The following is a 27,697-nucleotide window of genomic DNA, read 5'->3' as shown; positions in this document are numbered from 1 at the left end:
AGCGCCTTTCAAAGCTCTCAATGACACTTTATAGTCACAGGCATAGGTACAATAATAAATAAAATACAATCACAAATAGAATACAATAAATAAAAGTTATAAATAGAAACAAGAGAAAGAGCTACACAGAAAATTCGATTTTTAAATAGGTGGGTTAATTAATATTCTTGAATCGAGTACCGCCACCGTTTCAATGCGATGTTTTTTCCTAACTTTGTAGAATGTGTTATTTTTGGGTTGGGGTTGTGAAATTGATCAGTAGACTCGTAACAATCGCGGGTTGTTACTCATTTAGTTATTGGAACATTTCATCAATTAAATTATTACACCGAGTTCATTTCAGAGTATTTCTTAATTAAGAGCGAATGCCTTTTTGGTGTCAAAATCGGAAGTACAAAAGTTACCGGTTAACGAAATATATCACAAAAAATGTCAGCGATGTTCCGGTGGTTCTTGGCCCAAACCGGAAGCGAGTGGGAGGGAACTGTCATCGTCATTTGTTTGTTACTCTGCACACGACCCTTCTTTCCGCTCGACGCCATTTTGATGAAACAACGACGAGGAAGACATATTGTCGCATCGCCGCCTTGATATCTGTGAGGAGATATATTATTTTTCTTCTTTTTTATCTATTTTTTTGTCCACGAGAACGGGACGTGAAGGAGCACAACCCGATGGACCAGAAGAGGAAAAAGACACCGTTCTGGAGGGGTAGCGGAACTTTATCGTTAGCCTGTGCTTGCTAGCTCGGCGCCATTCGTTTTTCGGCTTTTTCCGCGTTCGTTCTGACATTGTTGTCGTCGCTGCGAAGGGTTTTGTTAGCCACTGAAATCCATTTTGTGGGCTCGTTTTGTGGACTATTCTGAAGAACTGAAGGCGGGGGGAAATCCCCCCCAAAGCAAACAGCAACTGGACTGCGGTTAGCAACATTAGCTGCTAACCCAAGCGGCCTTCCCTTGCGTTCCTCCTTTGCCTTCGAATGACTGTTAGTGGCGGACGCGGCCACCATTAAAACACGGCTCTGCCGACAGAAACGATCTTGGACTGCCTTTGGGGGGACCTTGATTGGATTTTCGGGGTGTTGTTTGTATGTGTCGCTTTGGTTTTGGGACTCGAGAGGACTTGACAAAAAGGCACATGGCGCCGTCGATTGGCGCGCCGGCCTCTTATCTCTTGCGTTGGGATTAAACGAGGACTCTGCGTCATTGATCCGCCCTCCATTTCCCCCTTTTTTTCTTTTTAAATTTTTTTTGTCCAGTGTCTCTCGAGACAGATTTAAACGTATTAAAAAAGTGACCAGGTTTGGCTTCCTGTGATTTGAGTGTTGACGCTGTCTACCCCCCCCCCCCCCAATCCTCCTCCACCGTTTGTTTGGTTATCCAACGTCTTTCTCTACCCCATCCCTAACCCTCCACCCCTTCCAACCCTTGTTCTAAAAGAAAAAAAAGTGTGGCAAAAATGTCGTGTGTTCACTACAAGTTCTCTTCCAAACTGGACTACAACACGGTCACCTTCGATGGGCTGCACATCACCCTCAGTGAGCTCAAGCGACAGATCATGTCCAGGGAGCGCCTCAAGGCTACAGATTGCGACTTGCAGATCACCAACGCACAGACCCGAGAAGGTGAGCCGTGTACACCTTGCAAATGCTGTGTTTGAATCAATCGGTTGTGTTCCCACTAATGGAAAGTCTTCGTTGTGTATTGAGTGAGTAGTGAGCCTTCAGACGAATGAGTCAACCCTGCTCTATAAATACATTTGAGTCAAGGTGATGGCAATATCAAAAATACCCAAAATGGCTGACTTACTGATGTTTGATACTGACGAGACATTATCATTTGTCCTATTCAGATTAACAATGCCATCCGAAAATAGGTACATGACAGACCTAAAATTTGCTACCCAAAATGGACCAATGTGTTTGATTTCAATCGTATACAATGATACCTTGGCTTATGAACTTAATTGGTTCCCAGACAGTGTGTAAGGTGAAAAGTGTGTATCCCAAAAATAATTTCCCATAGGAAACCATTAAAATGAGAATAATCCGTTCTACTGTCCCCATAAAACATAATTCTCTAAGCCTTAAAACCACACAAAATATACCTTATTTTATGTATAATAAATGTACTATGGTATTATAATTGAAGAAATAAACTACTGTATAATATTTTATTTACCTTTGTGATGGCATCAGCATTAAACACTTGACGAGGAACATAGCCGCCTTCTTACACCATCTTGAGGAATGATCCCTTGTAGGTGCTTTCTCTGCCATCATTTTACCTTGTTCCTCATCAATTGTGTTCTGTTTAGCTGGGCTGATAGCTTTTTGCATCAAGTGTACAGATGGCTTGTGCAGGAATTTTAACCTTGCAGTCTACACTCTGCCTTTGAACTATCAATGTTGAAACAAGTCCAAATTTCACAGTTTTCTATCCATTTTCTCACTCTGTTGTCTGCATGTCTCTTTCTTGTTTAAACCACCTCCCCTCACTGCTGCGTTCTTGACCAATCACGTGGCTTTAACCGAAGGCTGGGGGATAAAAACAAGTTGGCTGCCATTTTCTTGTTAGGAGAACGGCTCGTTCGCCAACGACACATCACTCATTGTGGCGCTCTGTGTGTTTCCCGAAAAATAGTTTGTTTGCCATGGTGAAATTTTTATAAATTTAACGTTCGTAAACCGAAAAGTTCGTACGCCAAGAGGTTCGTAAACCGAGGTATCGCTGTACAAGTTTTTTAAGGATACATAGCTATAATGTAACCAAAAAATCTGCCCATTTTAGTTTCAAGCCGCTATGTGACTTGGGAAGTGGGCATTTTCTATTTTTTTTTTTGTCACATTATCATTGCGTGATGTATTTATTTTTTTATTATACATCTAGAATACACCGACGACGAAGCCCACATCCCCAAGCACTCATCCGTGATCGTCCGCAGAACACCGATTGGTGGCGTCAAACCCGCTGGCAGGACGTTCATTGTGTACGTTGGGCCCCTTTTTCCCTCTTCCTTATCCTAATATCCTGGTGATCATAAAAGCAACGGTTATTTCATGCCTCATCTGTTTGTCTCCGCAGAGATCGTTCTGACACATCCGTGGTGGGATCGTCGAGACCCGTATGTAACCAAACCAACCCAAAAAAAAAACAAAACAACACTCACTTCTCCTCTCACAACCCCCGCACACCCCCAACCCTTTCCTCCCTTCCTGACAACATTCTGTCCATTGCGTCGTGCGTGTTTTCCGCTCTTGACAAATCTTCATGTTGATTGGGTGGGCGGGAACCTGGCGTCATACATCCAAAGGCTTTTTTTCTTTCCAAAATATGTTGTTGACAACAAACCAAGAAGCTATTTTCTAATGTTGGACTGTGTTTGCGTAACGCACAATTTTGCCTTGTATTTCATACTGAAATGGCTTCTGTAGCCCAATTTTTTTTCATTTGGGCAAATATTTGTGTCACACAATCTTAATAATAATCATGATAATGATCATGTCAATGTATTTTCTGTGAAAATAACATGACGGGCGGTGGGCAAATTGTGGATGGGGTTGATTGTAATTTCTGAGTGAATGGGGTAGCGGGGTTAGGAAATCTTAAAGGACAACCGAGGTCTCCGGACAAGTTGTGTCCATAATTTGTAAAATGGCTTCAAATGACTTCTACTGAGTGTATTTCACAAAGATTCCGCCGCATATAGCTATATCTTATGTTTTAATACTCACGCTGAATATTCCGGAAGTCGTGTTTTTGAGTTGGTGATAAGTCACTGAAGGAACGCCCCTGACCGAAAAAAGGACACATTGTAGCAGTCCTTCCATCACGTCAATGCATTTTGCTGTACTTTCGTCTGAAAACTTCATGTAGGACCAAAAAGAGGCAGAAGAGGGCGACAAAGCTCCATGTAAGGAATTAATCAGCCTGTGGAAACTGGCTGATTAATTCCTTACATGGAGCTTTGTCGCCATTTTCTGCCTTTTTTGGGTGTGACATTTCCCACCTCAACCTCAAAATGACACAGAAGGACTTCTTTAATCGATTGCAAACATGTATGCTTTCTTCTTCAGAACTATTTGAATCATATTCATAACTGGATGAGTAACAAGAAAGCATATTCTCCGAATCTGAAGCCATTGTTTTGATTCTCCAGCAAGGCAAGGCGTCTTGGGGTGACATCACGAACAAGGGGGCGGGACCTTCTGAAACTGGCCACTTCTGGTTCATTTTTTTTGCATATTTCGGTCACTTTAAGTCATTTTTATTGGTGTTTTGCATTTGACTAAAAATATCATACTGCGTGTTTTGGGTATTTTAGATGCTATAGGGTGTTTTTCTGATGTCAGTTAAGAAACAAAAAAGTGATGTTGGTTGTCCTTTAAGTGATTTCTTTGCTCTTTTTTTTGATTTGATATTTTTGCAGCTTGGAAAACTTGACCCTGCCGCATTTTGAATCTACTCTTAATGTCAGTTGCCTTTGTCAGCTGTTCGCTCCTGTACAAGATGCCTTGTTTTTTATTTTTATGGACTGCACATAACCCCACTTTCTCTTTAAACCTCTCGGATTTCCCTCATAGCAAAGACACACAGACTAGCGTAGGAAGCTAAACCCCCGACATTTCTTGATTTTTTTTTTTTTTTTTCCTTCCCGGCTATCGTTTTATGAGTGCCTGCCACGTCATTGCTGGTGTAGTTTTCCCTGTAAGCTGCCGAAGCCTGTCAATAAAGGTTTTCAAGTGGGTTCTGCACGCCAGAGCCGCTTTTGCACCACATTCCCTGTGTGTTCCCTCCGCCAAATGCCCAAGTCTACATGCAGGCTACTTTTTTGATATAGAAGTCATGTTAAAAAGCCTCCTTTGCACATGAATGCTTTTTTTGGTAGTAATAGTGGGTGACCATGGCGGTGTTAGGCAGTCTAAAGGTGGGCATACACTGTTTTTTTCCTCCTTCCACCCTCAAAGATTGCCACCATAAGGAAAGTCAAAGCTGTAAATTGTTTGACTGTCGGAACACATCCAGGCGTTGACGTGTTGCTTCCGAACGCTAATGCAGTGATGCCTTGGCTTACAAACTTAATTGGTTCCGAGAGTGTGTAAGGTGAAAAGTGTGTATCCCAAAAATGTATTTCCTATAGGAAACCATTGAAATGAGAATAATCCGTTCCCAGGTCCCCATAAAACGTTATTTTCTACTATTCTAAGCCTTAAAACTACATATATATTATATATATATACACCTATATACCTTATTTTATGTATGATAAATGTGAAATAATGAAAAAACTACTGTATAATAGTGGTTTTATTTACCTTTGTGATGGTCGTTGATGGCTTGATGGAATGAAGTGGCCGCTTTCATCAACATTAAACACTTGATGAGGAACGTAGCCTTCTTCTTTCACCATCTTGAGGAATGATCCCTTGTAGGTGCTTTCTCTGCCATCATTTTACCTTGTTCCTCATCATTTGTGTTCTGTTTAGCTTTGGGTTGATAGCTTTTTGCAAGTGTACAGATGGCTTGTGCGGGTTATTTGTGGAAGCCTGATTGATGGGATATTTTAACCTTGGACTATCAAAGTTGAAACTATCTCACTGCTGTCTGCCTGTCTCTTAAATGTTTAAACCACCTCCCCTCACTGCTGCGTTCTTGACCAATCATGTGGCTTTTACTGAAAACTGGGGACGGGGAATTGACAAAAACAGTCGGCTGCCATTTTCTTGTTAGGTGAACGGGCTCGTTCGCGAACGACATCACTTATTGTGGCGCTCCGTATGTATCCCGAAAAATAGTTCGTATGCCAAGGTAAAATTTTCATAAATTTAACATTCGTTAACCAAAAAGTTTGTAAGCCAAGGGGTTCTTAAACTGAGGTCTCACTGTACACAAAACACGACATTCGAAACAAGTGCATTTTGCAGTTGTTCTTCGTAGCGGACCAATTTGGATTGTTTGTTTTTTCCATGTGACCAATTTGCCGTCCAATCCGCGCAGTGTATGCCCCCTAAAGTTGACACTTTTAAGGTTAAACGAAATGTCGACTGAATCTTCAGTAGCGTTCATTTTAGTCCAATGTAGTAATTCCTACTATAACTTTTTTTTTTTTCATTGCTTGAGGAATGCGTTGTGAGAATAACCCAGGCAATGTCCACAATCCAGGAGGGGCAAGAGAGGAGGGGATCGCTGAGAGAGTCATGTAACGTCTTGAATGTTTTGTATTCTGATTCTCCCGCAGACCGACTCGTCACCGTCTTTGTCTCTCGCCCAACTCACCAAGGTAGCGTTGACCTCGACCGGCTTTTTAAAAGTAGCACGCAGCTTTTCCATTTTTGGACCACTGATATCCCCTCGCGCCCCCCCACCTGTACGCCTCTCCGCTTTATTTTGATCTTGAAATTTTTTCTTCCCCTCTTCTGTTTTTTTTTTTTAACCCCCTGCCTCCCAGACCGCCAACCTGGTTGACGCAAATGCATCCGAGGAAGACAAGATCAAAGCCATGATGACTCAATCCAATCACGAATACGACCCTATTCAGTTAGTGTTCATTCAAATGTTTGATCGTGCTCATGTGGCGTTCTTAAATTAAGGGTCACACACTGGATTATTTTTTCCCCCCTCTAGTTACTCCAAGAAGGCAGTCGGACCACCACCGTCTCACTACCTTTGTTTCCGCTGCGGAAAAACCGGTCACTATATTCGTCAGTGTCCCATGATCCTGGTACTGATCAGATTTGTATCGATTTATATGTGTGTGTTATTATTTGTGTGTCAAAATTGTACTTTCTGATCCTCTTTGGTGCCAAATCCACACAGTTCCTCTCTCACTATTGACAATTGGACCGTTTCTCCTTCCCATCAGGTGAAAAGTTTAGGTGTCATTCACAATCTTTCCACTCCCATATAAATAACAACCCGGTCAGCGTACTTCCACCTCCGCAATATCAATCATCTTGGACCGTCTCTCACTCCTCGCACCACTGCTATCCTCGTTCATAGTCTTGTCACCTCCCGGATTGACTATTGCAATTCACTTCTATTTGGTGTTCCTCACAAACTTCTCCACAAACTTTAACTTGTCCAGATTTCTTCAGCTCGGATCATCACCAGAACCTCATCCTTTCACCACATCACCCGCGTCCTCCAAGTGGCTCCCTTTCAAATATAGAATCAACTTTAAAATTCTTCTTTATACATTTAAAGCTATCCATAACCTTGCCCCCCCATACCTATCTGACCTTCTTCAAATTTCTATTCCTTCTCGTTCCCTCAGATCCTCTTCCTCCCTCCTCCTCTCTGTGCCCCCTCCCTGCCCGTCTCAGCACGATGGGGGACAGGGCTTTCAGCTGCTCTGCCCCCAAACTTTGGAACTCACTTCCTCCCAACATTCGTAACATTGATTCTCTTCCCACCTTCAAGTCCCATCTCAAAAGCCACCTATTTAAAATTGCATTTTCTATGCAGCTCTCTCTCTTGTCTCTATTTATAATTGTATTTTATTTGTGATTATATTTGATTTATTATTGTACCTATGCTTGTCTGTGACTGTCAAGTGTCCTTGAGAGCTTTGAAAGGCGCTTAAAATGTAATGTATGTATTGTTATTATTAACTCTCAGGTTCAGGATAAGAGCCTGGATGGTCCTAAGCAAGTTCGAACCAGCAAGGGGATTCCTCAGAGTTTCATGGTGAAAGCCGAGCCCGGCACTAAAGGAGCCATGTTGACCAGCACCGGCGAATACGCCATACCAGCCATCGACGCGTATGCCCCGACTTTTTGATTTTTGATTTTTTTTTTTGTGGATTATTTTGGCCCTCGGGTGTGACGGGAAAAAAACGTCTTATTTGAATGCAGGGAGGCGTACGCGCAGGGTAAAAAGGAACGACCGCCATTCGTTCCGCACGACCAATCGTCCTCCGAGGACGATTCGGACCCCATCCCGGATGAGTTGCTGTGTCCCATCTGCAACGATCTGATGACGGATGCCGTGGTCATCCCTTGCTGCGGGAACAGCTACTGTGACGAATGTGAGTCATCTGAAAAATATCCTTGAGCCGAAAGGAGAATTCTGATGAAAGAAATAGAAGTCGTAGAACTATCGATTGCCGCGACTCTCGCAATTCGTGAAGGTTAGCCTTGCCTGTAAATCTAGTGTGCGATTCATATTTTGTCGAAAATATGTGTGGAAATAATCCGAGACACTCAAATGGCTGCTTCGACAGAGTGTGTAAGGCGAAAAGTGTGTATCCCAAAAATTAATTTCCCATAGGAAACGTTTAAAATGAGAATAATCCGTTCCCACGTCCCCAAAAACATAATTTTCTACCAAATAAGCCTTCAAACTACACAAAATATACTGTATTTCATGGATAATAAATATGCTATGGTATTGCAATTAAAGAAATAAACTGTACTGTATAATAAAGTTGTTTTATTTACTTTTGTGATGGTTGTTGATGCCTTGATGGAATGGAGTGGCTGGTTTCATCAGCATTAAACAGTTAATGAGGAAGATAAAATTTTCATAAATTTAACATTCGTGAAGCGAAAGGTTCGTAATCCAAGGGGTTCGTAAACCGAGGTATCACTGTATTTGATGTTTTGGTCCTTTCAAGCCTCCAAATTGATTTTCAATCGGTCCGTTTGGGGGAACAGGATATTCAAACTTTGTCTTTCTTTTTTTTCCAGGTATCCGGACGACCTTGTTGGACTCTGAGGAGCACATTTGCTTCACGTGCAAACAGTCGGACGTGTCGCCCGACAACCTGATTGCCAACAAATTCCTTCGGCAGGTGAGCATTGCCGACCGAATGCCCCTTTGCGCTTTGACGCTTGGTTGACACCGTCTGGTGTTTTTGCCGCGCAGGCCGTGAACAACTTCAAGAACGAAACGGGCTACACCAAACGCGGGCGCAAACAAATCCAACCTTCGGCCCCCCCTCCTCCGCGGCCCCACCTCCTGAACAGGCCCCTCCTGTCCAGGCAGCAGGACCCTCTGATAGCCAACGTCTCCCAACCGCCACCTCCGTCCGTTCCTGCCGCAGACCCCCGGCCTGTGACCCCGCCCGCGGCACCCCCGGCCGCCAACACCCCCACCCCGACGCATTCGCCGCCGCTTCAAGCCGACGTCGCCGAGGAAAGAAGAGAAGAGTCGCCGGTCCCGTTGGCCATCGTGGACCACGGCGATTCTCCTCGGTTCTCTGCGGGTCCGGATGAGCCGCCTCCACCGGGGTGAGTTCCGCAGACTCGGGCGCTAAAAATCCAAATGGACGCACACGTTGAATGTATCTTTGTTTTTTGTCTGATAGTGAGGCAGAGTTGTTGCCACCCATTGTCAAGCCAGCCCCGCCCAAAATCACAGACGGCAGATCACAGGTGGGTCTTTCCCAAAAAACATTTAGCAGTTGTCGCACTCTGGGAAATGTGGCAATTGACGTTTGCGCTCCGGGTTTTCAAACCGGTTTCTGGAACGGATTATGGTCCAAAACCCAAGTTTGACTTATATATTCATATTTTAGAATTCAAGGAATCACAGAAACACCGTTTCGTTTGCATGTGGAAGTAACCAGATTTTGCATTTCTGTAGCCCTACGCTTATCTAGGCCCGGGCCCACCCCCGAGGCTGCCGTCTCACCTCGCGGGTAAGAAATCCACTCGCCGCTTTCAACCGTTGAACCGCTGATGCCAAATCGAACAGAGCCATTGAGCGAGGATGTGTTTTTGCTCCGTTCAGCCCCGCATTCCCGGCTCCAGCAACCTCCCAGGGACAGAGGGGGGAGACACTGGGAAAGGTGAGTACGCTTTTAAAGACGACGGGGGGTCCAAACCGGGCCACGCCATCGAATCGGTTGTCTTAGATCAACTTCTTGGCTAGTATCGTGGTCACTTTTAACTCATTCACTGTCAGACGATATGCAAAAATGTGTTCGCTTCAGTGCCAGGGTTTTTGTCATTGTCACGCGAATTCCAGGAGCCACAGACTATTGAGTTTTCGGACTGCATAAACATTCAATGCAATGTAAGAAACCTTAGACTCTCTTCTTTCATGAGAAGATGAGTTAATTCCTAAATGTTATTAGTCTGGAGTTATATGAGATTGAAATGAGGCTGGATGTCCAAAATACAAAACAATACAATACATACATATTGGTTTATATAGCGCTTTAACAATCGAAATGTCAGTGGCACGATGACAAGCCCCATGCTAACGTTAGCATCAATATACTTCTGCGAGAGGTAGCAGAAAGCAAGCGTGCAAGCTAATGAGCCAAGTGACCTTGAGTTTTGAAAGGCGCTTAGAAATTAAATGTATTATTATTGTTAAACAACAGCTAAAACTGTAACAAAGCGCTAATGTTGAAAAAATGGAAATGCTGAAAAAATGCCAGAGGTCTGACAAGTGCTTTATGGGTACCCCCGCAAAAAAAAAAATTCTGGAATGGTGCTCCGCGTCATGCTTTTAACGTCCCGAATAAATTCGTCAATGTCAGTGAACGAGTTTGATTGACTAATCAACTGTGATCAATTTCCATTTGACCACTGAAGTGAAACTTGTGCCGAATCCCCCCAGGTCTTACCGAGGCAGAGGCGAGCCCCCCTCCAGCCACCTGCAGGCGGCCCAAGTCCCCCTCCCCGCCGCCCCCGTCTACGTGTCGCCCTCCCTCTACCCGCCGCCGCAGCCGTACCCTCCCATGTACACGGCGGGGCCCGGCGTCCTCCCGCCGCCCGTCATGGGTTACCAGCCTCAGCCCATGTACGGCCCCGGCCCGGCCAGCGTCAACCCTCCGTGGGGGGCTCCCGGCGGCCAGCCCGCGATGCTCCCCTTGACGTCCCCCCTCAATCAGCCGCCGCTCTCCAAAGAAGATTTTTACAGGCAACGCCACCACCGACAAGACAAGTGAGTGCTTTGACCACCACTTTGAAAAGAGACACCCTTGTTTAAAAAAATGTTTTTAAAGGACAACCGACACCTCCGGACAAGTTGCGTTCATAATTTGTAAAATCACTTGAAATGACTGAGCGCATTTGACAAAGATTCCACCGCATATAGCGATATTTTACCTTTTAAGACTCACGCTGAATATTCAGGAAGTCTTGTTTTCGAGTTGATGACGATGCCTGATGTGACGTCACAGAGGGAACGCCCCAAGAAAGCGACACATAATGCATTTTGGGTACTTTGTTTGCTCTTTAGTTGACACAAATTCCCAGCAGACAAATCAGCCCATTTCCAATGGAGCTTGTGCGCCATCTTGTGCATTTTCTGGTTGCTACATTGGAGTCCAGACGGCTCCAATTGATACGGAAGGACTTCTTTAATCGATTGCAAACATTTATGCTTTCCTCTTCAGAACTAAATATGAATCATATTTATAACTGGATGAGTAACAAGAAAGGAACCTTTTCCGAATCGGAACTCTCTGAAGCCATTGTTTTGATTCTGGAGCAAGGCAGTTTGTGACCAATAGTGACATCACGAACAAGGGGGCGGGACTTTCTGAATCTGCCCAGTTCCGAGACGATTTTGTGGCAGTTTTGGGACACTTTAGGTCATTTTTATTGGTGTTTTGCATTTGACTAAAAATATCAGCCTGTGTGTTTTGGGTATTTTAGATGCTATAAAACATTTTTCTGATGTCAGGAAACAAAAAAATGGTGTCGATTGTCCTTTAAATTTGAAATACCAGCCCCCATTTAAATTTTTATATTAAAAAGTCAATCCTTGTTTGAAATCCTCCCTTGCAAAACAAAATCTGGCTTGAATCCTGATAGAGATTAGTCTGTCATGAATGGCTGCGTCTCCTGCCTGCAGTAAAGACAATCTTTCTGGGTTCGAGTCCACAGTGTCCAATCGAACATCTCTGACAAATCCCTTATTTAGAATCATGGAAAAAAACATGACACCGGCACCATTATTTAGTTTTTGAGCAATTACGCAATTGATGCCAGAAAAAAAAAATGAAGATGAGCTCGTTTTGTTGACTTTGAACACCTTTTGCTTCCCCAGCATCACCTCCAAGCTTGACGAATTCACAAAAGACTTCCACAAAGAGCTGATGAAGTACCGAAATGCACCAAAGAGGCAGAGACCTTCGTATTCTCGGTAAGATCGTTTGGAATCGTTGCGGATAGATACAAAGTTTGATTCTCGGCTTGTTTTATTTTATCTTAAAGATAATCATGCATATATATACAGTCATACCTTGGCTTACGAACGCTTTAGCTCACAAACTTTTCGCCTCACGAACATTAAATTTGCGGGAATACAATCTTGCCATACAAACTATTTTTCGCGAAACACACGGCGCGCCACTATGAGTGTTGTGTCGTTCGCGAACGAGCCGGTTCTTGGAGCTCCTAAAATGGCAGGTGGCTTTTTTCCCCTCTATTCCCAACCCCAGTCTTCCGTTAAAGCCGCACGTGATTGGTCAAGATCCGTGGTAGAGGAGGGAGGGGACACATGCAGCAGTGAGCAGGCGAGGGGTTACAGATACAGAAACGCACGCACATGAAAGGGAGATGACAGAGCTTGAAACAAAAAAAAGTGAAATGGTGAGAAAATGGATAGAAAACGCAGTGAAATTTGGACTCGTTTCAACTTTATTGATAGTTCAAAGGCAGAGTGTAGATCATCAATCAGGCTCCATAAATAAACCCGCACAAGCCATCTGTACAATTTGAAGAAAACATACAAGCAAGGGAACCAGCTATTAATGAAGTTTTTAGTGTGTGCCGGCATCTGTTGCTGTTGCAATATCACAACTTCTAAGATGTACAACCCACAGCTCCTTGAGACACCTTGTGCAAAAAGCTATCCATGCCATCAACGACCATCACAAAGGTAAATAAAACCACTTTATCATACAGTACAGTTTATTTCTTTAATTACAATACCATAGCACATTTATTATACATAAAATAAGGTATATTGTGTGTAGATTTAAGGCTTATTTAGTTGAAAATGATGTTTTATGGGGACCTGGGAACGGATTATTCTCATTTTAATGGTTTCCTATGGGAAATTAATGTTTGGAATACACACTTTTAGGAAACCAATTAAATTGGTAAGCCAAGGAATCACTATATATATGGCGCCACATCCGATATCAATTTGGGGAGCTCATTTTGCTCCGTTTGTCTGCTTGTTCACCAGGTCCCGCTCATACAGCCGCTCTCCGTTCAGCCGCTCGTACACTCGCTCTCGCTCCAGGTCCAGATCCCGTTCGTACTCGTACACCCCAAGCCGCTCCCGCTCACGTTCCCGCTCCCACGGGCGCCCGTACCCCCGCTCGCCTTACTCCCGACGCAACGGACGCAGCTACGGACGCTCCCGATCCAGATCCCGTTCCCGCTCCAGGTCGTACGGTTACCGGCGCTCCGGTTCGCCGCCTTCCTTCCGTAACGCCGCCTGGGAGGGGACGGAAGGTGGCGCGCCGCCTTTCCGTTCCAGGTCCCGCTCCCGCTCTCCGGGCGTCTTTCGGAACCGAAGCCCCGGCGGACGGAAGCCGCCGCAGCGGGACTTGGCGACCTATGACCTGAAGGCCCTCAGCCCCAACAGTCACGAACACTGGGAGCGAGATAGCTACCGCCAGTGGGAGCGGGAATACCGGGAATGGTACAACAAATATTACAAAGACTACGAGAACCAACACCAGGTCATGTATCAGAGGGGCCGCGGTAGCAGGGAGAGGGAACGGGAAAGGGATCGGGACAAAGACCGGGAGCGAGCTCGGGACAGAGACCGAATGTCCCCGCTCCGCCGGGAGTACTCCCCCCAAGGCAGAGGAAGAAGAGGTCGAGACGACAAAGTGCCACCCATCCCGAACCCCCCGCCGCCATCGTCGTCGACAAAGACAAACGCCAAGCTCCTGAAGACCAAGAAAGTGAAAAAGAGCAAAGAGGACGGGGAGCATTCGCAACGTCCGGCGGACCGCGGCGACGCCACGCCCGTCCGAGACGAACCCATGGATGACGTCCTGTCGCCGAACAAGACGCCGGCCTCGTCCGCCGTCAGCTCCAAGGTTCCCGCCTCCAAAAGTGCCGCCGCGCCCTCCAAAACCTCGCTCAAGAACGATAAGAACAGGAAGGAGAAGAGCCAGAAAATGAAAGCCAAAGCCAAGACCGATCCTCCCAAAGGCAAAAGCGACAAAGTGAAGAAGAAGACGGCAAGCGAAGCCGCGGTGACCAAAAAGAAGGAGCCCCCGTCCGCGGCGGCGGCTCCTCCCGCAGCCAAAACGGCCAAGCCCGAAGAATGCCACAACTCAAGCGTTCCTAAAAAGGAAAAACCCAAAGTGGCTTCTGTAAGACCACCCCTCCTGAAGACCCCCCCGCTGTTCTCCCATCAGGTTCTCCACGAGAGCCCTCGTCCCGGGAACGACAACCGGGCCCGACGAGACCCCCTGCACGGCGGCGGCCTCATCCCCTTGCCCCACCAAGTGCTCCCCTACCTTCACCGCCCTCCTCACCCGCGCTTGGGCGATGACAACCGTTCCTTACTCGGGTCTCCGCCCGGAAAACTCCGGAGATTGGACCCACCCGGGGTCGAGGTCTTCTCGCACCTGCACGACCCTCATCAGTCGGTGCTCCAGAGGTTCTCCCAACCACTCGACAGACCGGGTCTTCTTCCCGTCTTGGTGGGCCGTGAAATTGTCTGGGCGGACAAAGACCGGGGACCCATCAGGCCTCTCATGGACTTGCCGGTGGGTCTTAGCGTCCTGCATTTAAATGTTGGGTTTAGCGGGTCCTCCTTCAAGAATTTGCAGTCGGTCCAAAATGCTGCAGCTTGATTCTTAACTGGAGCTCGAAAAGGGAGCATAACTCAAAACCGAGGCAGGCTCCCTGTACAATGTAGACTTGACTGTAAAAATGTTTTTTAAAATTTAAAGGGTTTTGATGTTTTATGAAAATACCTTCTATTACTCCCCTTTCAAACCATCTATTTTCTTTCGCTTTTTTTCGATTTTGTCGTCAAATGTATGTTTGCTAGCTTTTAGGTGCTACCAAGTATCATCCCTGCGATGTTAGTCTCCCCAATGTATTGCTCTTTTTAGTAGGTGATATGGAAGCCACCACAAATCGCCGCCACCCCAACCAAGCTCCGGTCTCTCGTTAAGCCAACCTAACAAGAGTCTCTTTGTCGTTTCCATCCAGGTGAAGCCGGTGACCCAGAGAAACACCCCCCTGAACAGAGATCCTGGAAAAACCGTCTCAGACCGATTGTCTTCGGGCACCGAGAAGACGGACCGATTGGTCGCCGGCAACGTCCCGGAGGCGGACAGAACCTCGGGAAATTCGGAAGGAACCGAGCGCTCATTTTCTGATGGGATGCTCAACAAAGAAAAAGCTGGGGACAAGACCCTCCTGTCGGACAAAGACGGAGCGGACCGGGAACGGGACAGTAACTGGAGAATGGAGCGGGAAAGGGGTTCCGAACGGGGACGGGAAAAAACCTCGCGCTCGGACAGAGATCAGGAGAAAACCTCGGGGTCCGACAGAGATCGGGAAAAAGCCTCGGGATCGGACAGAGATCGGGAACGGGGTTCGGACAGAGACCGGGATCGCTCGAAAGCTTCCGACAGAGACCGCGAAAAGACTTCAGATCGCGAGCGGCCCAAAACTTCCGCTTCGGACCGAGATCGTGGCAAAATTTCGGACAGGGAGCGAGAAAAAGCCTCCGGTTCCGATCGGGATCGAGAAAAGTCCGAGCGCGAGAGGACTTTGGAGAAAGAGCGCGACAGAGCTTCTGGATGGAGCTCCAAGAGGACCTCCGCCACCAAAGACGCCGACGTGGCCGAAAAGTCGCAGAAGACGGAGCGCAAAAATTCCGGAAGCGCCGCCGGCAGCCGATCTGTCTCTTTGGACAAAATGACCATTGCGGAGAAATCGGCCAGCGGCAAAAAAACGGGACACAACCAGGAGAAGCCCAAGGAGGCCACGGACAAATCGGCAAAATCTGACCGGTGCGTATGGCAAAATGTTGTTTTGTGGATTCTAGTTAATTTAATTTTTTATTTATTTTATTTTTACTTTGTTTTTTATATTTTTAATGTTTCATTTTTTTAAATATATTTTATAATTTATATTTTATATCTTTTTTATTTTGTTACTTTTGTTAATGTTTTAATTTGTTTTATTTTTTATTTTTATTTTTTTATGTTTGTAATATTTTAAATTTTTTATATATATATTTTTTTCTTTTTTTTTGTTTGTTTATATTTAATCATTTTTTTATTGTATATTTTATTTTAACGTCCGTTTGATGCTTGCCTTTCCTTCCCAGTAACGTTTCCAAGGAGAGAACCCCAAAGACGGCGTCCACTGTGAAAAAAAACGACCCCCCTCCCAAAGACGGTGAGCAAATTCACCCTCAAAATACACTTTAAAAATATGTCACAAAAACTGCGATGTACATTAAAAAAATGTGAATCTTCATTTTTTTTTCCCACCTAAAAAATTTGGCAGATTTTTCTTTTTTTGGCGGCAATTACCGGAAAAAAAACCTAGCGAGCGCACCTCATTATAATAATAATCCATAAGCGCCTTTGAAAACTAGCTTTCTATCTATTTTGAGTTACTTCCGGGCTTAGTGAATCCTGTGGCGTGTGGCTGCCGCTGCTCACCCACGGAAAAACTGATCCTGTCACTGTAAAGTGACCTTGAGAGTTTTGAAAAGCGCTTAGAAATAAAATGTATTATGATGTATTTGCTATCTATCTCGCAAGCTGGCTATTTAGCTCACTATATATTAGCTGTTTAGCTAGCTGGCTAAATGGATCGCTAGCTATTAGCTGTCTATTGGCTAGCTAGCTAGCTGAATTCCGAGTTGAGTGAACGCTGGCGTGTGTGGCGGCCGCTGCTCACCCACAGAAGAGACTAAAGTGACCTTGAGAGTTTTGAAAGGCGCTTAGAAATTTAATTTATTATTATTATTATTATTGTTGTAAAGCGCAAGGTTGAAAGCTTGTGACAGTCACAATTTGTAGTCGGTTTATAGTCCGGAAATTACATTTTTCCTTTCTTTTCAGGCAAAGAAGGAGAGACCAAAACGACGAGGACCAAGCCCAAAATTAGTCGCAAGGTCTTATCTAGTCAACCTAACAGCGCCACCAGGTAACGAAAAAAATATGTTCAGATGGGATTTACAGTGATTCCTTGGCTTACGAACTTAATTGGTTACCAGACAGTGTGTGTAAGGTGAAAAGCGTGTATCCCAAAAATTAATTTCCCATAGGAAACCATTAAAATGAGAATAATCCGTTCCCAGGTCCCCATAAAACATCATTTTCTACTTTTCTAAGACTTAAAAGTACACAAAATATACCTTATTTTATGTATAATAAATGTGCTATGGTATTATAATGAAAGTAATAAACTACTGTAGAATAAAGTCGTTTTATTTACCTTTGTGAGGGTCGTTGATGGCTTGATGTTCAACTGTTCTTGACCAATCACATTGCTTTTACCAAGACTGGGGGCGGGGAATTGAGGACAAAAACAGTCGGCTGCTATTTTCATGTTAGGAGAACGGGCTCGTTCGCCAACGACACATCACTCATTGTGGCGCTCTGTGTGTACCATGAAAAATAGCTTGTATGCCAAGGTAAAATTTTCATAAATGTCACGTTCGTAAACCGAAAAGTTGGTAAGCCGAGGGGTTCAACCGTAAACCGAAGTATCACTGTAATTTTGTTTTTAAAGCGGCGACTGAATTTCTTCCCCTGTTGCTCCGCCTCCTTTTCAGTCGCTCCACTCGGGAGCCCAAACTGCCTTCCAATGACAAGGAAGAAGAAAAGAAGAAAACCGCCTCCGCCACTTCGACTCAGGGCACGTCATCGATCACCCCAAACGCCGGCGAGCAGCTCCTCATTCAGGCCCCTCCCCCCTCCAAGTGGGAGCGAGAGGACGACGAGGAAGAGGAGACGCCGGCGACGGCGCCGGTCGCGCCTCCAAAAGCGCCGTCGCCCGCACCCCAGAAGACCGAGGCCGCCCGATCCGAAAAGAAGGTCGCCGTCAAGGAGGACAAGAAAAGGCCGTCCAAGGACGAAAGCAAAGGCGGCAAACCCGCCGCCAAAGTCAAGCTAGTCCGAGACGACAAGAAGACGCCTCGAGGCCAAAGACCGCCCCGAGCCGAGCGAAGGGAAAGCAAGGAGCGAAGCTCAACGGGGGAGGGCGATAAAAACGCCGGCGGCGGCGAACCCAGGAAGCAGCGCCTGTGCTCGGACTTGACCCGCGAAACGGACGAGGCCGCTTTCGTGCCGGACTACAGCGAGGGCGACGACGCCTCCGACAGCAGCCCCTCGGCCAGCCAGCGTTCCAACAGCAACCGCAGCGACTCGGCCGCCTCGCTCGCCGCCGCCGGAGACAAGAAGAAGAAGAAGAAGCACAAGAAGCATAAGAAACACAAAAAGCACAAGAAGCACAAAGCCACCGATAAGGAGGGCGGCGAACACAAGCACAAACACAAGAAGAAGAAACGCAAGAAGAGCAAAGAGAAGCAATCGCCCAAAACCGACGGCGAACAGGCGGCAGGTGAACTGCTGCCCGGCGAACTCCCGCCTGGCAAACTGCCGCAAGGCGAACTGCCGCCCGGTGAACTGCCGCCCGGTGAACTGCCGCCCGGTGAACTGCCGCAAGGCGAAGTGCCGCCAAGCGAAGTGCCGCCAAGCGAAGTGCCGCCAGGCGAAGTGCCGCTAGGCGAAGTACCGCCAGGCGAACAGCCGCAAGATGTTGCCGCCGCCGAGACCCCCAAACCTTAACGCCGCTCGGAATCTTTAAAAAAAAAAACGGACACCCGAACAAACCTCATACTTTTTTTGCGTCAAAATCAAAAGAACAAAAACCAGTTGAAGAGCCACGTGGCCCGAAACTGGTAACTTTACCACGACGGACAGATACGTCCAAATCGACGAAGGGGTTGAAAAGCCGAAAGCCGCACTCCCCCCCCTCCCCCATTGACCTTGAAGCCGCTTTGGAAAAATGGACACCTGAACGAACTTCCACACTTTGAAGCGCCGCGTGGCCCAAAACTGGTAACTTTACCACGACGGACGGATACGTCCAAATCGAGGAAGCCTAAACCTGCCCCCTCTACCCCATTGACCTTGAAGCCACTTTGGAAAAACGGACACCCGAACGAACTTCCACACAATCAAAAGAACAAAAACCAGTTGAAGCGCCACGTGGCCCAAAACTGGTACTTGACCACGTCGGACGGGGATGTCAAAAAGGGGTTGAAAAAGCCGAAAGCTGGTCCCCTTCCCCCATTCACCTTGACGCCACTTTGGAAAACACACTTTGACGTGTCAAAATCAGAACGAACAAAAAGCGGTTGAGGCGCCACGTGGCCCAAAACTGGTACTTTAACATGCCGGACGGGTCCGTCCAAATCGAGGAAGGGGTTGAAAAGCCGCACTCCCCGTCCGGGACGCCCTTTGACCTTGACGCCTTTGGAACTCGACTTTGGAAATCGGTTCACTCAGGGATGCTTGGAAACTTGCTTGGACCCCAGCCGTCGTTTCACCGTGTCGACAACCAGAAAGCCTTCGCTTGTTTCCCTCCCTAAATGCGGAACTTTGTCACTTCCCTATGGAAGGATCTCACGTGTGTAAATAGCGGTCGCCGCACTTTTTGATGGCTTGTCCCACTTTTGTTTTTTTGTTTTTTTTTGGGGGGGGGGGCAATTTTGTTCCTCGCTTTCGCCGCGATCTGATTGGACGGCGGACAACTCTGCTGACGTTTTTGGGCAGTTTCCTGCATCGTCACGACGCGAATGCGGGGGACTTTTTTGTTGTTGGCGTTTTGGCCATTATTTGGCTTGAATGGGGAAACATCTTTTTTTTTTGGGGGGGGGGTGTTCGCAACCACGTTACACTGGAAGCTAAAAAAGAAAGATTAAAAAAAACCACCCGTGGTGCGTTTCATGGAGTGTATTTTGTCCCCTCGCCCCCCAAGTCTAATTATGAGTGGACAAAAACGTGATGATTTGTTTATTTTTTTTATTATTAAAAAACATTGAACCCCGATAAGTTTTTTTGATTTCATTTAACAAGTATGAATCTGACCCATATTTCGCAGTGCGCATCTTCCAAAAACCAAATCGGACTATTTAAAATTTTCTACAAATATAATACAACAAATTCAAGCCACATTTTTTATTTCCTTTAGCGGCTAACCGGCTAAAAAAAGAAAGCTTACGAAAGCCTTTTATTGAAAAAATGTGTTTCTCAAATAAGCTAACTTAGCTACCACGATAGCGGAAAATGTTAACAATGGATTAAACCATTGGTTTCACAAATAAGCTAATTTACCTACCGCAATAGCTCGCTAAATTAGCTTATTTTATCACAAAGAATCTAACTTAGCTACTACAATAGCTCACGAAGTTAGCTTATTTGTTAAACAATGGTTTCATCCATGTTAAAGGACACCGCTTTTTTGTTTCCTAACTGACATCAGAAAAACGTTTTAGCTAAAATAGCCAAAACACGCAGTATATTTTTAGTCAAATGCAAAACACCAATAAAAATGATTTAAAGTATCTAAAAACTACTTCAATTTGAAACCGGAAGTGGCCAGTTACAGAAGGTCCCGCCCCTTTGTTCGTGATATCACGCCAAGACGTCTTGCCTTGCTCTAGAATCAAAACAATGGCTTCAGATTAGGAGAAGATGCTTTCGTGTTACTCATGCAGTTATGAATATGATTCAAATAGTTCCGAAGAGGAAAGCATACATGTTTGCAATCGATGAAAGAATTTATTCCATGTCATTTTGAGGTATCTGGGGGTGTAAATGTAGCACCCAAAAGAGGCGGAAGCTGGCGACAAAGCTCCGTGGGAACTGCCGGAATTTTTTCCTTAGAAATTTTGTCAGCGAATATCAAATAGATGCTCTGTGCAACACACAACGATTCACCATGGCGTTATTTCTGTGTTTTGCTTCTAATTTCGCCATCATCACGAAGTTTTCAGACCCAACAAAGTACCGCAAAATGCATTGACGTGATGAAACGACTGCTACAATGTTTCGCTTTCTCGGTGAGGGGCGTTCCTTCCGTGACGTGACGTGGACTTTGTCACCAACTCAAAAACAAGACTTCCGGAATATTCAGCGAGAGTCTTAAAAGGTAAAATATAGCTACATGCCGTGGAATCTTTGTCAAATATGCTGAGTAGAAGTCGTTTGAAGCGATTGTACAAATGATGGACGCAACTTGTCCGGAGGCGTCGGTTGTCCTTTAGGAGTTCAAACACTAAAATTGTTAAAAAAAAAAAAAAAAAAAGACATGGAAGTTTCCGGTTCAAACCGACGCGTTGCCATTTCCACTTTGTCAACGAATAAGAAAACAAAAAGTTAATAAAAAAAGAAAAAAAATGTTAAATCACGTTTGTATCAAAACAAAATTAAATGACTTACGGTCCGACATTTCTTAAACTTCGTCTAATTTTATTTTAATTTTTTTAGAGGCGGTTTCCGTGTGCAGTGAAAGCTTCCCGGCCACTGGGTGGCGCTGTGAGCCTTGATGACAACATGACCGCCACCGAGGAGGCGTCGTCGAAATGGCTGAAAGGGCTGAGCAAGTGAGCAGATGGCTTTCCCTTCCTCAACAGTCGGCTTAATGGCCAACGTTCGCGTCACGTATGTAAGCTCAACGCTAATGGCCGCGGCACACGTCAAAGATTAATTTGGCATTTTAAAACCTTGCCATCATAGCATCCATTATTCCAGTACTTCCGTAAAACAATCATCTGGCCAAACAATTAATGCGTGGACATTAGTGATGTGTCTTTCGCGAACGAGCCGGATCTCTGAAGTGAACGAAGATAGCCGGCTCCTAACAAGGAGCCGGAAATGGGAGACGACTTTTTCCCCCCTGATTTTCAGCCATTTTCAATTGTAGATGACAAAGTATACATAAAATATACTTATGCTCACAACCCAATCTATGCAATTCCAAGCAGGAAATATCCCAATTGTTGGGCTATTAAAGGCTTTTGATTCTGATTCTGAAAAGACTTTCTCAAAGAATCATAGCAGAATCATAGATGACAAAGAACGTTCTGGAATCCAAGAATGGGTCCAAAACAGTCACCACAGGGAAAGTGAAAGTTAGTGGATGCTTTCTGTGCACATATAAATCAAGCCATATCAATCAAAATATTTGATATAGTGTATTTTTTTTTATTTACATGAGTAATTCGTTTTTCACATAATTTTACATGATTTTTTTGTAGTTTATTAATTAATTTAAGCAACAACAAATATCTGAGGAGCCATTTGGGAGAGCCAAAAGAGCCGTATCTTTTTTTCTAAGCTGAGCCAAAAGAACCGGCTCTCTGAAAGAGCCGGAATCCCAATCACAAATGCAGACACACGTGTGCGTCCATGTGTAGTCTATTCCACATGACATCACTTCCTGTCGTCGAGGCCAAAGGTTGCTAAGCAACTTGGCACTCGATCAGAAAAGATCCTTGCAGTCTTCTTGAGTGTTCTTTTTTTCCCCCATCCCCAAGATCCTCCATCCATCTTCTGGAGCTTCTACTGCGAGGGTGTGTTTTTGTGTTGAAAAAAAAAAATATATATATATATATATTTTGTGTTGAAAAAAAAAAAAATATATATATATATATATATTCTCGGGAGTCAGAAAAAATATCGATATAACCAGACTATCGATATATCCGATCGTGCGGCATGTAAATTTTCTCCTTGCGTTCATAGAAATAGTATCGTAATAAGCAGTACTATCGATATAACGAGACTTTACTGTATATATATAATTTCCTTTTCAACAATTATTCCAAATTGAACGCTAACCACTTCCACTATATCCAATATTCATCTACTAATTTACTGTCGAGGTTAACCCATGAAAAATGAAAAAAGGAGCTTTGAAGAGAACATCACGAATCCCATTGCATTGTGGGAAAAGCCCCACGCAAAAACTCTCATTAGAGTTTTGCCGCTTGCTCGCTGCCAAAGCGGAAACTTCCCGTCGACAAGGAAACCCCTCAAGGCGTATTTTTGCCTTTGTGTGCACGTGTTCCACCATTGACCGCTTCGTGCGGTCAACCAGGTCAACTTCTGTGGCGTGGCTGTCACGTGCACACGTAAAAACAAAATGAGATGCGCCCATGGGTGGTCTCCATGGCAATTTGCGCTCAAGTGATCAGCGCATATTGATTGGCCATCCGGAATCTCACAGCGACTGCCTGTGTGTTTTGCGTGTGTTTGTATGATTAGTCTTGTGAGGACCACTAACATTTCATACCATACGTAGTGAGGACCTTTTGGCCGGTCCTCACAAGTTTTTCATTCTAAAGGCTTCCTCTAGAATGTCTATATATGCATCTGTTAAAGTTTCAGAGAGGTCCTCATAAATTCACCCAAAATTATTTTTGGTGTGTATTTTCATTTCACTTGGATACACACACTTTTTACTCACTGTGTGTGTTTATCTGTGTGTGTGTGTGTGTGTGTGTGTGTGTGTGTGTGTGTGTGTGTGTGTGTGTGTGTGTTAATGAGAGGAAAAAGTTCATACCACAAAAAGTCAAACGATATTTTAACCAAATTCACTACAGGGGTGGGGACTTTGAATGTAGCCATTCAGAGTCCTCACTCCTGCTGTAATTTCAGTTTCAAGTCCACTATTTATTTCTTTATTTTTAAAGAATTTGAAGTGGGAAATGGGCTGACATTTAGTCTTCAAAAGGAATACTAGTTCTCAAAATGTATCAGCAACGGTGGTCCTCACTCCTTTATCTGAAGTTATCCGGACCTCACAAACTGATTGAAACAGGAATGTGTGTCAAAGTCAAAATCAGCTTTATTGTCAAATATGCGAATATGCATGACCTACAGCGCAGATGAAATGACTATCCTCTCAGACCTGGCGTGCAAGGCACTTATCATAACTTTAACAAACATAATAAACACGAAAACACCAATTTGCCAGGAGAGAGGGGTGCCGCTGCGTTTTCACGCGCCGCCATCTTGTGTGTGCGTGTGTGTGTGTGTGTGTGTGTGTCCATGACGCTGCCGTGGAATGAGACACTTCCCGGTGATTCGAAGGTTGCCATGGAAACACACCCATGGGAGGAGACGGAGAGGTGATAATAATGTTTGGCCTAGATACTCATCCTCGACCGATAGCGCATTGTGTGTGTGTGTGTGTGTGTGTGTGTGTGTGTGTGTGTGTGTGTGTGTGTGTGTGTGTGTGTGTGTGTGTGTGTGTGTGTGTGTGTGTGTGTGTGTGTGTGTGTGTAAAACAGCATCTGAACACGCCGTGGTGACAGCGGCGCAGTGAAAAATGCATGAAATCACTCCATGTAAGCAGAATAAAAGAGACTTGCATGAGTTGACAGAACACGCACACGGACACACGTACACACACACACACCCAAAGAGTGGCAAAGGGAGTGATGACATCATCATCCGGAAGGTTCTCAGAAGCGTGTCTTTGATGATTACGTCACGCGGAATCGCAACTCCACAAAATGGAGTTGTGGATGTCCCTGAAGCTCAGATATTTGATTGGTAAACTGTCAGCAGGTGGGGGGCGGGGCTCCTTTGGGAGTGGATTCCTGACGTGACGTCACTGAAGGGACGCCCCTGACCGAGAAAGCGACACGCAATGCATTTTGGGTACTTTGTTTGGTCTGAAAACTTTGATGGCGAAATTAGAAGGAAAAAACATAAATAACGGGATGGTGAATCGTGTGTTGCACCAAGACTACTATTTGATACTAGTTGACACAAATGCCCAGCAGACAAATCAGCCCGTTTCCAATGGAGCTTTGGCGCCATCTTGTGCATTTTCTGGGCGCTACATTGGAGCGAATAGATAGCTATTAACTAGCGAATAGATAGCAAATAGCTAGCGAATGCATAGCTAATACATAATAATAATAATAAACAGTAACTCATGATGGAAACACTTACTTACACTTAGATAGCTAGCAAGCCAGCAAGATAGCTAATAGAGAGCTAGCTAGATAGCCGGCCAGGGAGCTAGGTAGCAAATAAATAGCTAGCGAGATATTGAACCTTTTAAGTACGGCCCTTAGGCGTGTTTGTGTTTACAAGTACTATATGCAAACAGAGCCATGTTTTTTTTTCTCAGAAAATGACTATAAACCCCCCCCCCCCCAAAAAAAAAAAAAAAAAAAAATTTGCAGCCTGCCTGCCCATCTGACTAAACACTGCGCGAAACTAGCTATAAATATCCACACCGGCAGCCAGTGGCTATTTGTTTTTCTCTGCGTAAAAGCAAATTGTCACCTGATGGCGTTTCGTCGAGGCGTAGGGAACGCTAACGACATGCTAATCCTAAACAACACACTCCAAATTCCAAACAGGAGTGATGGATGCAATTATTCAGACCTGGAAAGCTTCATTCCGTTGAGGGCATGAGGCGGCGGGGGTGGTCTTTGGTTTGGGGTCCTTGCGGGATTATGGTCTGTCGTTCGGGTGTCCGGTGACGGCCCGTCACTGCCTCTCTTCATCAAGGCTAATATAACGCGATCATTTTAACAACACATGAAATCAACAAACTAATTAATAATAAATACAGTGATACCTTGGCTTACGAACTTCATTGGTTCCTACACACAGTGTGTAATGCGAAAAGTGTGTATACCAAAAATGTATTTCCCATAGAAAACCATTAAAATTAGAATAATCCGTTCCTAGCTCCCCATAAAACATCATTGTCTACTCTTCTAAACCTTAAACCTACACAAAATATACCTTATTTTATGTATAATAAATATGCTATGGTATTATAATTATAGAAATAAACTGTACTGTAAAATAGTCGGTTTATTTACCTTTGTGATGGTCGTTGATGGCTTGATGGAATGGAGTGGCCCGTTTCATCAGCATGAAACACTTGATGAGGAACGTAGCCTTCTTCTTTCACCATCTTGAGAAATGATCCCTTGTAGGTGCTTTCTCTGCCATAATTTTATCTTGTTCCTCATCAATTGTGTTCTGTTTAGCTGGCTTGATAGCTTTTTGCATCAAGCGTACAGATCGCTTGTGCCGGTTGTTTGTGGAGCCTGATTGATGGGGGGTATTTTGACCTTGCAGTCTACACTCTGCCTTTGAACTCTCTCACTGTCGTCTGCCTGTCTCTTTAATGTTTAAACCGCCTCCCCTCACTGCTGCGTTCTTGACCAATCACATGGTTTTAACCGAAGACTGGGGGCGTGGAATGGAGGACAAAAACAGTCGGCTACCATTTTGTTGTTAGAAGAACGGGCTCGTTCGCTAACGACAGACACATCACTCATTGTGGCGCTCCGTGTGTATCCCAAAAAAAGTTTGTACGCCAAGATAAAATTTTCATAAATGTAACATTGGTAAAGCGAAAGTTCGTAAGCCAAGGGGTTCGTAAAGCGAGGTATTACTGTACTCAGAAATTCAAGTTAAATTCAGAATGCATCCATGTCAAGTGACACTAAATCCTTCTCCATTTACACCCTGTCGACTTTCGTTCAATGAAGATGAAGCCATGTTTGTTTACTAGGACGTCATGTTAACCCGCCATACATCCGTCTTTATTTACATTAACTCCCATTTAATTCACAATAAAGCCGCTAATGTTTGCCATTTTGTTTTTAATGACGGCTGCAATTGTGGATTTTGCTAAAGGCTCCATGAGCCTCCCCAAGGAGCCCTCCCGCTGGTCCCTGGATCCCACTTAGGGAAGCAAATCGCACAACTGCTTCGCTAGCACCGCTCCCTAGCATAAATAAACCCAACTGTACACGTCAAGGCTACTAAAGTGGTTTTTATTTTGGTTTGACGTGACAAAGTTGTTTATATACACACTTTGGTTCAGTGGATCTACAATCCCAGTTGGTTAGCTCCTTAGCTAGCAAGCGCGTTTGTTGGTTGGTTCACTTTGTCGTTGGCTAGCTTGTTTGGATTTTTGTTGCGTTAGGTAGATTTTTCAAAATGTCACAAATTAATAAATGGATGAGTCGTCAAGTCATAATATTTTTTAAGTTTTTTTTTTTTTGTTTTTTTTTTTTGCAGCTGTCCGTCAAAGGCAAAGCAGGGTCGATGCGGATTGACAAGCGTCACGGCGAACTCTGACACCTCACACATCTGTGCGGGAGTCACCCGGCCTGACAGATGTCCGGCCACGATTTGTCATCATAGAGCCGCTAAATTGTGCTTTGTGCTAAGCTAAATGCTAAAAAATGATCAATGGAGGCATTTATTGTATTCTAACACACATATATGTATATATATATTGCCATTTTACGTGTTGTTAGCATATCTTAACACATAAATGTATTCAGACATATCTCTATGTCAGCTAGCTAGCTAACTTTCTCTCTGAGTTATTCCTGGTTGAGTGAACGCTAGCGCACGTGGCTGCCGCAGCTCACCCACAGAAAAACGTATCCTGTGGCTGTAAAGTGACCTTGAGAGTTTTGAAAGGCCCTTATAAATGAAACGTATGATGATGATGATTATTATTATTATACACAGACATATATGTAAGGATGTATGGCAGCACTTTTATTAATAATATAATCATCATCATACATTTCATTTTTCAGCGCCTTTCAAAACTCAAGGTCACTTTACAGTTACAGGATCAGTTTTTTTCTGTGGGTGAGCAGCGGCAGCCACGCGCGTCAGCATTTACTCAACCCGTTAACTAACTCAAATAGATGGAGAGCTAGCT

General features: G+C 44.8%; 1 protein-coding gene across 1 annotated transcript; it reads left to right on the top strand.

Moving 5' to 3' along the window:
• Window positions 1-175: 175 nt before the first annotated feature.
• Window positions 176-20,060, top strand: LOC148893058 (uncharacterized). Its single transcript, XM_089007054.1, has 20 exons — window positions 176-1,624; window positions 2,889-2,988; window positions 3,084-3,123; window positions 6,238-6,279; window positions 6,448-6,536; window positions 6,624-6,720; window positions 7,617-7,759; window positions 7,853-8,025; window positions 8,687-8,790; window positions 8,865-9,229; window positions 9,307-9,373; window positions 9,585-9,639; window positions 9,732-9,789; window positions 10,569-10,895; window positions 12,006-12,101; window positions 13,152-14,697; window positions 15,149-15,957; window positions 16,278-16,348; window positions 17,023-17,107; window positions 17,739-20,060. The coding sequence occupies exons 1-20, from the start codon at window positions 1,459-1,461 to the stop codon at window positions 18,751-18,753; spliced, it is 5,448 nt and encodes a 1,815-aa protein (XP_088863180.1). The 5' UTR covers window positions 176-1,458; the 3' UTR covers window positions 18,754-20,060.
• Window positions 20,061-27,697: the final 7,637 nt, after the last annotated feature.

This window comes from Hippocampus bargibanti, linkage group LG10 (assembly GCF_051943395.1).
Source record: "Hippocampus bargibanti isolate YZ-2025 linkage group LG10, ASM5194339v1, whole genome shotgun sequence".
NCBI classification, from domain to species: Eukaryota; Metazoa; Chordata; class Actinopteri; order Syngnathiformes; family Syngnathidae; genus Hippocampus; species Hippocampus bargibanti.
The sequence above is the reverse complement of the archived record's forward strand: the minus strand, read 5'-3'. Positions and strand labels throughout refer to the sequence as shown.